Below are 13,903 nucleotides of genomic sequence, written 5' to 3'. Positions count from 1 at the left end.
GCATGTGCTGAAGAACGATGGCAAAGCTAAGTGTGATCACTGTAATAAATGAATGTTGCAGCAGGGTGTCTCCATCAGCATGAGCAGTATCTGCGCTCGCTTCACCAACAGCTGAGGAAAAGAACGCACTGTGTTAGATTCATTGTGCATCCCGGCTGGAACCAACAAGTGTTGTGTGTTTTAGCTGAAGAGTTTGGAGCGTGTAGCTGAGTAGCTCAGTGCTAGCTTTAGCTTATTAGCTGAGGGGGAAACTAAACAGCTCATTCTCTCCATCTGTGTGTGTTTACAGTCTGGATCATGGAGGAGACGTGAGGATTACAGCAGGACTGCACAAATGTAGGACTACACACACACGCACACACACACACAAGGATTACAGCAGGACCACGCAAATGTACGACTACACACACACAAACACGCACACTCACACACCGCACACTCACACACACCACACACGCATGCACGCACACACACACATCACGCACGCACATGCACACACACACACACACCATGCACAAACACACACACCACGCACACACACAAACACACACGCACAGACACACACTCTCTCACACTCACTCTCTCTCAGACACATGTGCATGCACACACACACAGACAGACACACACGCTCGCTCGCTCGTATCCACATACACACACGCACATACACAGACTTACTCGCTTGCATGCATACACACATGCACACACACAAACATGTACATACAAACAGACACACACACTCTCTCTGTCTCTCTCACTTACACACACACAAACTCTCTCACACACATACAGACACACGCACACACATGCACATACACACATACACGCAAACGCTCTCTCTCTCACTCACATACACGCACACAAACACTGTCACTTACACTCTCTCACACACACACACACACAGACACTGACTCCACACAGACACAGACTCTCACTCACACACACACACAAACAATCAGACACACACACACACACACACACAAACAATCAGACACACACACAGACAGCTGTGGTTATACACCCACTTCCTCTCTCTTTCATGTGCACACACACACACACACAGACACACTCTGTCATACACACACACACACACACACACACACACAGCTGTGGTTGTAAATGTGTGTGTTCTTGTGTTCAGATGTCTGTTTCCTCACACTGGATCCAAACACAGCACACACTCGTCTCATTCTGTCTGAGGAGAACAGAGAGGTGAAGAGTGTGTTAGAGGATCAGCCGTATCCTGATCATCCAGACAGATTTGATGGTGTGTATCAGGTGTTGTGCAGAGAGAGTGTGTGTGGACGCTGCTACTGGGAGACTAACTGGAGTGGAGATTATGCTGTGTGTATATCAGTGTCATATAAGAGCATCAGGAGGAAGGGACGAGGTGATGAGTGTGTGTTTGGATATAATGCTCAGTCCTGGAGTTTGCGCTGCTCTTCCTCCAGTTTCTTATTCAGACACAATAACACACACACTCGTCTCCCAGTAGAGCCGCTCAGCAGGAGAATAGGAGTGTTTGTGGATCACAGTGCAGGAACTCTGATCTTCTACAACATCTATAGAGACACAATGAGCCTCATCCACTCAGTCCAGACCACATTCACTGAGCCGCTCTGGCCTGGGTTTAGGCTTTATTCTGGATCATCAGTGAAACTGAGCTGAATGTAGGGGATCTACAAATCCGATTATGAGAGAACATTTATTTTGAAATTTGACATGGGCGCCGCCATTACTTTCTCCGGTGTGTGTGCGTGTGTGTGTGTGTGTGTGTGACGAACGCGGGCAGGCACAGAGAGTGAGGGGAGAGAAAAAAGCAAGTTGTGACAGCAGTGGTGAGCTTATGAGGATTGTGACGTTTTAAAACTTTTTGATCAACTTAAAATGTTAACTGATGATATACATCAAAGCTAGATTACATTGCTTCTAAGTCTCGTTGATTTTAAGTCTCCATATAGTTTAACGAGCCAGTTATGGCTCGTTATCACTGACTGGTACGGTACAGTACGGTTCGGTTTGGTACGGGTCACCTTTATCAGGCTTGCGTTTCCACTAACAAGGGTACCCTTTTGGTGGCCGTGGTGTATGACAGAAAGTTTCAGTTGACGTCATTCTCGCTTGAGAAAATGTCTACAGTAAAGCTGTACAGGTCACTCACATATCATATGAAAAGCACTTCTCACAACACAGATGCTTCATACACATAAATACTTGTGTAGAAATGTTTACTACTAACTTTACTATGAACATGAGTTGATTATAACTGCAGATCAATGACAGTGCGAAACAGCCTACTGTAACGTCTGTAATTATATTAAATAACTAAATAAATGAACATATATAAACACAAACAGCCCTTTACAGTCTCCGATATGTTACCAACTACAGAAGAACTACATATAGCAGACATTTCACCCGTATTTAGGTTCAAAATCAACACAAAATATAGCCTACAGTCAGTGAAAACCTCTCATCTGTGTCTGTAATCCTCAGCAGCATATGTAGCCTCTGTTAGACAGTAATTCCCTCATTCCCGGTTCATATTAGTCCAAAATGTGAAGATAAGTTAGTTATACATGGTATTTTGTTCGCGTTTGCTGAAAAAATAATGTGCTCCTTTTTTTCCGGCTTCTCCTTTGTTTCTTCACGCTTCACTCTCACGTTTGTCAGTGTCTGACAGGATCGGGTTTCAAAAGCACGTCAATAATCAAGCGCAGGTTATTATCATCAGCTCAAGAAGTTTGTTATTTCAGATATAATGTTAGACGCGCGCGTGCGCTAGCAAGAAAGCAAAACCGCTCGCGCCTCAGACTGGCTCGTAAAAAACTATGAGGCACAGGGTAAATCTGCTCTTCTTCTTGGCTTTGTGGCTGTTCATCCAGACGACTACAAGGTTTGTTTGAGCCCGGGTCGACCATGGCTCGTTATTATATGTATAAATAATTCCGCTATAATCTCTCGGCTGTGTATTTCAAACATGGCGGGTTTTTTGTTTTCATTCTGGCTTGTTGCGTAAGCGAATGACGTATCTCTGTAAACCAATAGCGTTCAGCTGCGCGTGTGGCTCCGCCTTTTGGTACCTTTTCTCATGTTTGGTACCCTTTCGAAAGGGTGCCCAAAAAGGGGTACGGTACGGTTCGGTTTGGTACGCTTTTTGATAGTGGAAACGGCCATAAAAGCGTACCAAACCAAACCGAACCGTACCACTCAGTGGAAACGGGCCATTATTAGTAGTGACGCAGTGCAGCAAGTTTTTCGCCGTGCTCGTGAGTGAAGCGGATTAACAGACCTGCTGTTGAAGTCATTCGGGTTATTCAGTGCTGAAGTTGAATACTCCCGTGCATTTTTGAGATTTACATCCGGATTTTTGTTAGTTCAAATGAACTCAAAACGTAGTGGATGTGTGGCTTATATTTGCGAGGATTTTTGCATTGGAAAGCATCGTGTGTTGGTTGTGTTCTCTGGTTGATCGCCGTTGGACTGGATTGTGGCCTTGTTGGATCGTGCTGTGCCTTTCAGGATCACGAGGGCAATCGTTGGGGATCAAAGAGTAAAAGGAACATTACCCTGCCTTTCCAGACTCCTTTCAGCGCTCCGTCCTGAACTCAAGGATGGTGACTCATTATATTAAAAAATCCGATATTATCAAATTGTATGAAGAAGGAGGTCTGAATTGAGTTTGAAAGTAAGAATACTATGTTAAAACTTAAATGGCTTCAAAGGTTTTTGGGTAATACTGAGAGTTTCTGGTACACTGTTCCTCGTGCCTTGTTTAACAAACTAGGAGGCATCCAATTTCTTCTCAGATGTGACTTTGACTTGCCTAAATCTCCATTGAAGCTTTTAGCATTCCACCAACAAGTCTTGTTGTTTTGGAAACTAGCGCGCACACAATTTTACACCCCACAATACCCCTATCTGGAATAACAAGTATATTATACATTGGAACAAATCCATTTTTTATGAAGAATGGTTAAATAAAAATATTTGGTCAGTAACAGACATAATGGATGGAAGGGGAAATATTCTAGATTATAATATTTTCACTCTAAAACATGGATTTGCTTGTCATCCAAATCACTTTTTCACTGTTATTAATGCACTATTCTCAGGTATAAAAATGTTAATGAAAAGTTCCCTATCCAATTCGAAAATTACACCAGTCCCTCTCGTATTATATATTGGTGAGATTGAAATTGATAATAAACTTTGCACTAATAAACATTTAAGACAAATAATTATCCAATCTTGCTTCCCCTATCAAGTATTAAGAAATAAGTTATTTCATTCATTGGATAAAAATACTATGTCCTGGCTAAAATGGAAACAAAAATTGCCTTAAAAATGTTTAATTTATTTGTATCATATAACTTGCCATAACTGATATCTGTTTTATATTGATTTCTTTTATAGTTTTTTTTTCACTCTTAATTTTATTTTAGTTTGTTTTTTGTAACTTACATTTTTTGTATTTTTGTATATTATTTTGTGTTGAGCCTTCCATGTGTGATACTCAATTTGTAAAGTTGAATGCCATTTTGTTGTATTTGGATTTTGTATTTCCAATAAAATAAAAACTAAAAAAAGTTGAACAAAAGGAGACTTTTATTTTGGCGTGGTGGTGTGACGTCATAAGGCTGCGCCACCCCCGCGAATGTGATTCAACTGGTGAAAGGTTTGTGTTTTAAAGCTTTTAATGTCCGATGCTAAAACCTGTTGTTGAAAGCATTATTTTAACCCTTTAAACAACTTAGTACTATTTTATTCTCAGTAATGTTGGCTATTGTTTGAATAAAGTAACAGAAATGTGTGTAATAAGTGTTTTAATGAAAGTTCAGTTTATTAAATATCATAATATTATTCCATTGTAAGTATAAATCACACACACACATGTATAAGTAATGGTTTTCATCAGGTTATTTGTGGCTGTTTCTTGCTCAGACTTTCTCTTTTACCTGATGTCTTTTTGTTAATCACTCTCATGAATGTTGAAGCAAGTGTTTAAGATTTTAAACGGGACATTTTTATCATTTTGGACACAGAATAAAGTGTCCAAACGCAGAGAAAAACTCCTGCTGAAGCGACTGATCTCCACACTGTTATAAAGATGGCGTTTATTAAAGAGGAGAGTGAAGATGTGAAGATTGAAGAAACATTCAGAGTCAAACAGGAAAATCTGCAGGAACAAACAGGTTGACTTTCATTCTCAAAGACCAACTCAGTCATCTGATCCTCATTCAGATATATTTTAATAATAAGAATACTAAATTAAATCCATCTTGCAGCCCTGAGTGTGCTGCCTAGTTCTCCTAAATACACATGAGCACTCATTGAAAGACAGGAATGAGCTTCTTTCGTCACTTGTTCTCATGTCTTTTGTCATTCTTTTATGTGTTATTAGTCTCCCATTTTCTCTACCTTCTTAATGTTATTGCTTTTCTTGTTCTCCTACTGTTTGTTAAGTGTCCTTGAACACTGGCGCTATATAAAATAAATAAAACAATAAATTAAAAAAGTTTAACTGAGCTGACCATATTTGACCTACAGTATTCACATAGAAGATACATGCTGTTATGGTGATGGTGTTAACTTAGTACTTGTCGTTTGCATATGTCATGTTGATCATAATTCCCTTGTTTTCATCAACTTCTTTATGTGTTTAAACCTCAGCCAGTATTGGGCAAGTTATTTAAAAAAAAAAGGTTAGTAGTTGTTACTAGTTCTCACAGATAGTATCTGAGATAGAATTACATCGTTATAAAAATAACTAATTACCAGGGTTATTGTGTTAAAAGTATGTCGAAAAACATGGATGCCCCAATTTTAAACATGCTAAATGAAATGGATTAATTGTTATACAACATTGTACACTATTCTAAACTACACTCACTGGCCACTTTATTAGGTACACCTCAGTGGTGTAGTCCTAAAAAAAAAAAGGTGATGTGCTATTGCACCCAACCCAAATTTTAAATGAAAGTAGGAAAATAATCGACGAAGGTCAATGTTTCTTTGATTCATTAGCTACATATATATATATATATATATATATATATATATATATATATATATATATATATATATATATATATATAATTTAACATCAGCTACCTGTAACTATTAACTTCCACGAAAGGAAAAACAAATACTTTGTCAATGTTGTCAATGGTTACAGGTTTCCAGCTTTCTTCAAAATATCTTCTTTTGTGTTCAACGTAGGGAAAAAAGACAAACCGGTTTGGAACAAGTAAAGATTGAGTAAATGATGGAAATTTTAATTTTGGGGGGAAACTATCCATTTAAAAAGAAAAGAAAACAAAAACAAATTTGTTCGTTTTAAAGGGAGATGCTAATAATCTAATCCTATTCAGTAATTTATGTTAATAGTGCCCCCAGCAGACCCAGAGATTGGCTGAATATATTACGCTGTGGTAAAACCCAACTGTTTAACTCTAAAGGGACTTGTAATGATGTAAATACTGTACAAAAAATCAAGACAGCTATATCAAGTACTGTATGTTTTTAACATAAACTGTAAATTTAAAATAAAAAATTAAAATCAGGAAAACAAAGGCAAAGCATATTTTCAAAAATTCAAATAAGCTACAGTATGTAGCTTATTTAATCATTTTAATATGGAAACTTACTTTCTTTTACTGGCTTATTACTTTAAATTTAATAGGTCCCTTTAAACATCAATCAGCCATTATGTTTGATCGTCACATTTGTGCATGCTTGTTGTTTTAAACTAAGCTAATATGAGTCTGTCTTCTGCTGTCGCTATTATATACTAGTAGTTTCCCTTTTAAATCGCATATTGTTACGCATGTAAGTAAGAATTTAAAATAATACACTTAAAAATGTTTGACTAATATGGTAGGTTTGTATACCAAACTAGAAGTATTCCACTGTATTTCATAGACAGGCAAAGCCATTTGAGTTCTGAATGAGCCAAATATGCTCAACATACCTGGTATCTAAACATACCTAAAGTGGCTGGTGAGTGTAAATTGATGTTGTTGTGGGACGACGTGAGACAAAACAAATAAATTAGAGTGGAACAATAACGTTTAGCATTGCACTGACTACAACTGGCCAACAAACAAGTCTAATGGCTTTTGCTGCTTAAGAAATGGATTACAGCATGCTGATGATAGGCAAGCATTTCAGTGTAAAGTTCATCAAAATATTGACCTTATTTTCACGCACCAGCGGGCGCCACCATTGGAACTTTTTGGCTCGATACTTCTGGTCTCATTCACTTCCATTGATTTTTAGATGCTAAAAACAGTTTGTTAAGCTGCTTGATTTATTATTATTAGTATATTTTTATGTGTAATCATCAACACACTTGTAGAGTAAGTAATTTAACAGTTTATTATTCCTGATCATTTCTCCAATAGTCAACTATTGGAAATTCTAAAACAATAGCATATGAGATCAGGTCATTATTATGACCTGGTAGACAAATTTTGCACGTCGCCGTTTATCACTGTGCTCTGTTTATCCTGATATCTGATGCTGAGCATTCTTAAGGCTTTTCACACTTGAAATTGTTACGCTGGGTCATTCTAAACCCTGGATAAACAGAATCCTGGGTTCTCTGTAATCACGTTCCACACTGCTCATGCTATACCTGGGGTTAAAAAATAATCCTGGATGTTCATTAACAGATGATTCGCAGTATATTCCCAAACCCCAGGTTAACATTATTATTTGTATATTTACATTGTCACGATCTCTGATTGGACCATTCTAACCTTTTTAGATGGCATTTCTGCATCTTATCGGGTATAGGAAATGTCACCACGTAGGTCTTTAGCTAAGCCTCAGACCATGCACAAAAGCAAGAATACAAGAGTTCCTCGCAGCTCCAATACACATCTCTGCCATTTGCTTACAGTAACCGTGTGCTTTTCACAATACACAGTTCATCTGCTCGTGATATTTCGTATAACTTTGGTGTCATTTGACAGTTCATGACTTCAGTGTTGTAGTGATGAAATCAGACATTGATGTATTTCAATATACAATCTATTTACTATTGTTGAGTCATGACCTGAGGAGAGTATGTTCATGTGCTTCTCCTCCCACTTTATCTTTGCTTTCATATTCAGCTGGTTTTGGGGGTTGGTGTTTTACTTATGTTTGACAATACTTTGCTTTGGGTATAAGAAGGAAAGTGTTGCAAACTGTTGATTCGGGAGAATGACTTTTACTCTGCGTGTCCTGGTGCGTATATATGTTACAGCTGAGTTTCTCTATACAGTATATGAGTTTGTTTTAATATACAGATAGTAGAATGAAACATGTAACTTAATAAACAACTTTGCCTGCTTTAAGGCGTTGAGATTTTTCTTTTTATCAATGATGATAACTTTAATGGAGTCATATTAATTACAATGGAGTCAGTGAATAATTGATTTAAACACGCCATCCTGCAACTGCTTTCTGTTTCTGCTTATTGGTGCAGAATAGCAGCATAAGTTTTGAGCCTTACAGAATAAATGGTACGGTTATTTAAATTTTTGGGTTAAATATCTATTTCATGCTTGTCTCTATGTGCCTTCATAGTAAAGTTAATTTTTATTTATTATTTTTATTTTTTAAAGACCTGTTGGTGCCGAAAGAAGAGACTCATGAACTGAATGAAACAAAAGAGAAATACCAAGACATAACGACTGATGAAAAACCCACACTGACTAAGAAGACTTCAAGCGGAAGACCTCAGAAATCCAAATCTTGTTGTAATTTTACTTGTCATCAGTGTGGAAACCATTTCAGTCAAAAACACAACCTTAAAGTCCACATGAGAATTCACACTGGAGAGAAGCCTTTCAGCTGTCAACAGTGTGGGAAGAGTTTCAGTCAAAAATCAAGCCTTAATGTTCACATGAGAGTTCACACTGGAGAGAAACCTTACACCTGTGAACATTGTGGAAAGAGTTTTGCTAAAATTCTTGGCTTTAACGCCCACATGAGAATTCACACTGGAGAGAAGCCGTACACATGCCAGCAGTGTGGGAAAGGCTTCTATCATACAGAAAACTTAGCAGCGCACATGAGACTCCACACTGGGGAGAGGCCTTACTCTTGCCCTCAGTGTGGAAGGAGTTTTAAGCATAATGGCAAACTTGAAGTCCACATGAGAACGCACAGTGGAGAGAGAATATTCACTTGCACACAGTGTGGGAAAAGTTTTCCTCAAAAACAAAACCTTGACATCCACATGAGGATTCACACTGGAGAGAAACCTTACACATGCACAGAGTGCAGTAAAGGTTTCAGATGTATAAGCACACTCAAATACCACATGATAAGTCACGCCAGAGAGAAGCCGTTTGCATGTGATCAGTGTGGAAAGAGCTTCACAACTAAACCTAGCCTCATGAACCACATGAATAGTCACACTGGAACCATAGTGTTCACATGTGATCAGTGTGGAATAAAACTCACACGCAAAGACACCATTAAGCAACACATGGAGACTCACTCAGGAGAGGATCGTTTTAGATGCAGTGAATGCGGAAAGGACTTTAAACATAAAAGAAGCCTCAGCGCTCACATGAAGCTTCACAACTGAGACCTTGTCCACACAAGCACGGGTATATTCAGAATGGCAGCTTGTTCATGTAGTTTGGCTGTTCATTCACATACATGTCAAGTTACTGAAAATAAAACCCTTTTAAACCTGAAGATTTAAAGGGCACCTATGTTGAAAAATCTACTTTTCAAGCTGTTTGGACAAAAATGTGTGTAAGTATAGTGTATAAACTGTAATATTGGGGTGAAATAAACACACCCAGTCCTTTTTTTTCATATTTAACAAAATAAAAATGGTGGACCAATTGGAGCGGTTTTCAGATCGACCGCAACTTTACGTAGAAGAGCGGTCCCCCCGCCCACCAATATTGATTGACAGCTGCGTGCATTAACATGTCCGGTAGTCACGTGTATAATCATATAATCAAGACACGACGAGCGCAAAGCAGCCGGGAATAAAAGGCCTGTTCAGTTCGCTAGGATCATTAATCATCATCAAACGTGATCAAGAGTGAGTTTCACAAGTTTAAAATGTTTTAAAACAGAGCATGTGTGTCATGAATTACAGCGATTCACTTCAGATGCACTTAATCAGCACAGCCGCGTGTCAGAACAATTATAAAAGAAGACTTCAATTGCGGTTTGTGGACGTTAAATCAGGTTTATCTAGTACATTAATATAAGAGATATCCATACAGCAGTGGAGATTACCAGTATCATGACACATAAAAATCTTGCAATCATGCAAAGCTTAACACGATGTCTCTCTCTCTCTCTCTCTCTCTCTCTGTGTGTGTGTGTGTCTGTGTGCCTGAGCTATGTATGTGTGCGTATGTCTGCGCTACGTATGTGTGTGTATGTGTTTGCGCTATGTGTTTGTCCACAAAAATTCCACAAAAAAAAAATGCATCAAATACTGATTGTTAAAGTTCTTACTCACGTTATGTGAGATCTGCTTCCTGAGGGAGCCGAGGGTGGCGATTGCTTACAGGCACGTGGGAACGGTGGGCGGGGAGGACTAGCCTTAAAGGGCCAGTACAAAAAAACAGCAAAACCTTTTTTCCAGCTATAATATAGACACTTCAAACAGCTATAATAAATACTCTGATGGGTGTTTTGAGCTGAAACTTTACAGACACATTCTGGGGACACAAAAGACTTATATTAAATAGGAACAAAGGGGTAACCTATGTGCCCTTTAAGATATTATTCTTTCTCTGATATACCTAGACAAAACGCAGCATTGACACTTCAATGTTATTACTATTTGTGATTTTTAAAAAGAAAAACAAATAAGTAATGAAAAGTAGCAATGCAGAAATGACTTTTTTTTAGTGGAGGCTCCACATCAGATGATGGTGACTGAGCTGGAGTGTAAACTTTCTTATTCTTTGCCACTCTTTTTTCTAAATTTGGCACACACGTCTGCTTCCTTTTCCCCTCTAGCCTGAACATCTTCCTCCTGAGAGTTTCTTTGTTCTCTAAAGCGAAATAAATACGCAAGTTGAAAATAGATATCTTCAATCATTATTAAGTATAGTCCAGTAAAAGTTTCTGGCGGTATGATAAACTTGGATAAAAATTTTACGGTATTGTGATCGCTGCTCTAAAATAAGTTATTTTTAAATAATTGAGTAAAAAAACAACAATAACTTGAACACAATATATTTTATTTCTTGAAAGATTTATAATATTTTGGAGCAGTAAACATGTCAGGCTAAATAATTCAAATGAGTCATTGGTTTCTGCTGTCTTCATTTGTTTCACAAACAGATTTCTTTACAATTTAAAAAGGCATGGGAGATACTGCTGGAGATACTGTTCTAAAAAACAAACAAAAAATTGTAAATAAAAAATCTTACACATACCTTAGGAACGGTATTACATAAAAAACCTTACAAATACCTTGGAAACGGTATAGCAGATCATTTTAGTGGTTTTAAAAGTGTGAAACTGGTGAAACCTTGAAACCAGTTATTGTCCCATGCCTACTCATGATCACAAGTCTTGATGTTTGCTGTACTTTTTACCATCAATGTCTAGAACTGTGGGTGGTGAACTTTCATCCTCATAGGCAACATCCACAACATCCCCAGGTTCAAAGTTCGTTTTCAGTATGTCCTTTTTCGGAACAATGTCATAGGTTGGTGGCTCTTCCCTCCATTCCACTAGGACCCATGTTTTGCCCATTTTCTAAGATAGACAGGTATAAACACACACACACACACACATATACATACAAATATATATCATTAATTTATCTGTTGGCTTCAGCTGACTGTATCCATGACAACAGCTTTACCCTAATGTCAACTTGCCAGCGGGTAACGTTAGTTGCCTTCTTGTCCGGTCGACGATCAAAATGATTTCTAAGGTAACAAAAAACTATTTTAGCATCAATTATAAGCAGTAAATATACAAAACACTGTTTTTGTTAACAATGATAAAAATATAATTTCGTATAGTCATTTTTAAAATTAAGATTTGATATAGGCGGTAGTAGGCCTGAGCAGTATATAACGTTGGCAATGTACTAGTATTGTTAATGTGATTGCGACTTTGAAAATAAAATAAACATTTGTTTTGGTGTTACAAAGCAATTTACTGATTTAAGATTAAAACAGAGCAGTAATTAGAGCATTTTAACGATAAAATAACTTAAGAAAAATACTTTACCTTCAGAAGACGGTTGACTGACGTGCATTCGAATTGGCGACGTGAAGCGAGTCATCTCAATGAATCGAATCTTTTTTCTGAATGATTCATTTTACCGGATTTTATAATGTAAACTACATTGTTATGCCAGTAGGTGGCGAAAAATTATTTTTTTCTGTATGAATCTGTAAGGCACAGATTCAGTAAAACACACGTATTCGACAAACAAAGCATTTATTTTCTTTTTTAAAAAGTCTGTTTATAAAAAAATGTTTGTTTTAATGTGTGTTCTCAAGTCAATTTTGTCAAATAACACACACACATAATAGCAATAGCCATTATTATAACTTAAAATATTGTAATTATATTATTATATATGTATAATATAGACCTAGACATTATTGACAGCAGTAATTTATCTAATTTTAATTTTCCATTTATATTTTATTTTATTTAAAATATTTAATAAATGTTTATAATAAATTACTAATTAAATGTACTCTGTAATGTTGCAGAAAACACATTATGTTTACCAATCACACTAACAATAACACGAACTCGAAAAATGGAGTACAAAGTGTACTTAAATGAACAGGCACCAGTTCCAGCTGCCACAAAAAGACGATGGACACAAAATAAAATGGGTTGCTCAGGTCAGCAATTAGTTATACTATAGGCAAATTGTTTCTTTTATTTTAAACTACTTTTACTTTCAGAATTACTTTTATAATAACTTAAATTACTAAAATAAGAAAGAATTCTGCTCTTTCTTCTACTTCAGGTGCAAAAAAGAGAAGATCATACAAGACATGGCTTATTCCAGATAAAGTAATTCATATTTTGATGTTAGCCCAAAAGAAATTAGTTACAAATTCCTGCCAATGTAATCAAAATGCTATGTCTTTAATGCCCCTTTACCTTTTTTATTTCATACAGGAAAACATTTCCAATGATAGTGGTGACATTTACACCGAACCTAATAGAATCTCTCCAGATGCTCATGTGAGAATACATATTTTTCTTAGTTAATCTTTTCTAAAATGATTCCTCTTTATTGTCATACACATATAAACAAGTTTTCAATTCTTTGTTCCCATGTAAACATACGCATCTCACAGGAAATCCTTTCTGATGATGAAAATGAAGTTGTTAGCGAGGCTGATGGGAACTTTTCAGAGGTTGATGTGAGAATTAATTTATTTTTATCTTTTCTTTAAACTCCAAGTGCTGTCTTTTTAAAAACCATGCTATGTTTATATTGGAAATATGTGCTTTTGTTATGCACCTTGTCCTATAGGAAAGCTTTTCTGCTGATAAGAAGGGATGTTTTCAGTATAGCTTATGAAAACTTTCCAGAGACCCATGTGAAAACATTGTTAGAATACAATACAGAATATTTATCTAGATTTTCTTGTTTTTTATTTAATTTGAAGCACATTTCTTTATGTGTCAGCAAGTATTTTATCATATATCTACTTTTTAGATACTCAGAAACAACAGTGCCGTTTGTGAGAGAAACACAGAAGAAAGAAAGGAGGAAAAAATATATACAAATGCCAAAATCACCTGTGAAGAATCCCTACTGTGCATACTTGCCTACAGCCCTCAGGCATGCAACATCAAAAGTGGCTTTGAGTGACTTGTTAAATCTTATTAATCTCCACTGTCCTGATTCAACCAATGGCGTACCTGGTAGTTTATACAA

General features: G+C 36.9%; 2 protein-coding genes across 4 annotated transcripts in view; both read left to right on the top strand.

The window, feature by feature from the left end:
• The window catches only part of LOC130222040 (NACHT, LRR and PYD domains-containing protein 12-like), a 417,646-nt gene extending 413,328 nt beyond the window's left edge, over window positions 1–4,318 (top strand). For 2 of the 3 annotated variants that reach the window (XM_056454657.1, XM_056454661.1), the window contains 2 exons: window positions 290–336; window positions 1,139–4,318. In XM_056454657.1, the coding sequence (XP_056310632.1) occupies window positions 290–336; window positions 1,139–1,665 (574 nt within the window). In that variant the 3' untranslated portion in view covers window positions 1,666–4,318. Of the gene's footprint in view, window positions 1–289 lie in introns of all 3 variants that reach the window. The other variant, XM_056454659.1, reaches the window with a different exon arrangement.
• A 721-nt stretch (window positions 4,319–5,039) lies between these two features.
• LOC130222234 (gastrula zinc finger protein XlCGF8.2DB-like) lies at window positions 5,040–9,584 on the top strand. Its single transcript, XM_056454865.1, has 2 exons — window positions 5,040–5,192; window positions 8,613–9,584. Exons 1-2 carry the CDS (start codon window positions 5,108–5,110, stop codon window positions 9,581–9,583), a joined length of 1,056 nt encoding a protein of 351 aa, XP_056310840.1. The 5' UTR covers window positions 5,040–5,107; the 3' UTR covers window position 9,584.
• The last annotated feature ends 4,319 nt before the right edge of the window (window positions 9,585–13,903 follow it).

Source organism: Danio aesculapii, chromosome 4 (assembly GCF_903798145.1).
Source record: "Danio aesculapii chromosome 4, fDanAes4.1, whole genome shotgun sequence".
In the NCBI taxonomy this organism is placed as follows: Eukaryota; Metazoa; Chordata; class Actinopteri; order Cypriniformes; family Danionidae; genus Danio; species Danio aesculapii.
This window is presented reverse-complemented; position numbering and strand designations above follow the sequence as displayed.

What these genes read in the sequence shown, in the direction of transcription:
- LOC130222234 (XM_056454865.1), top strand. Translation starts at nt 5,108, where the DNA reads ATGGCGTTTATTAAAGAGGAGAGTGAAGATGTGAAGATTGAAGAAACA. An exon ending in AAATCTGCAGGAACAAACAG is followed by an intron (nt 5,193 to 8,612) that starts GTTGACTTTCAT and finishes TATTTTTTAAAG; the next exon opens with ACCTGTTGGTGCCGAAAGAA.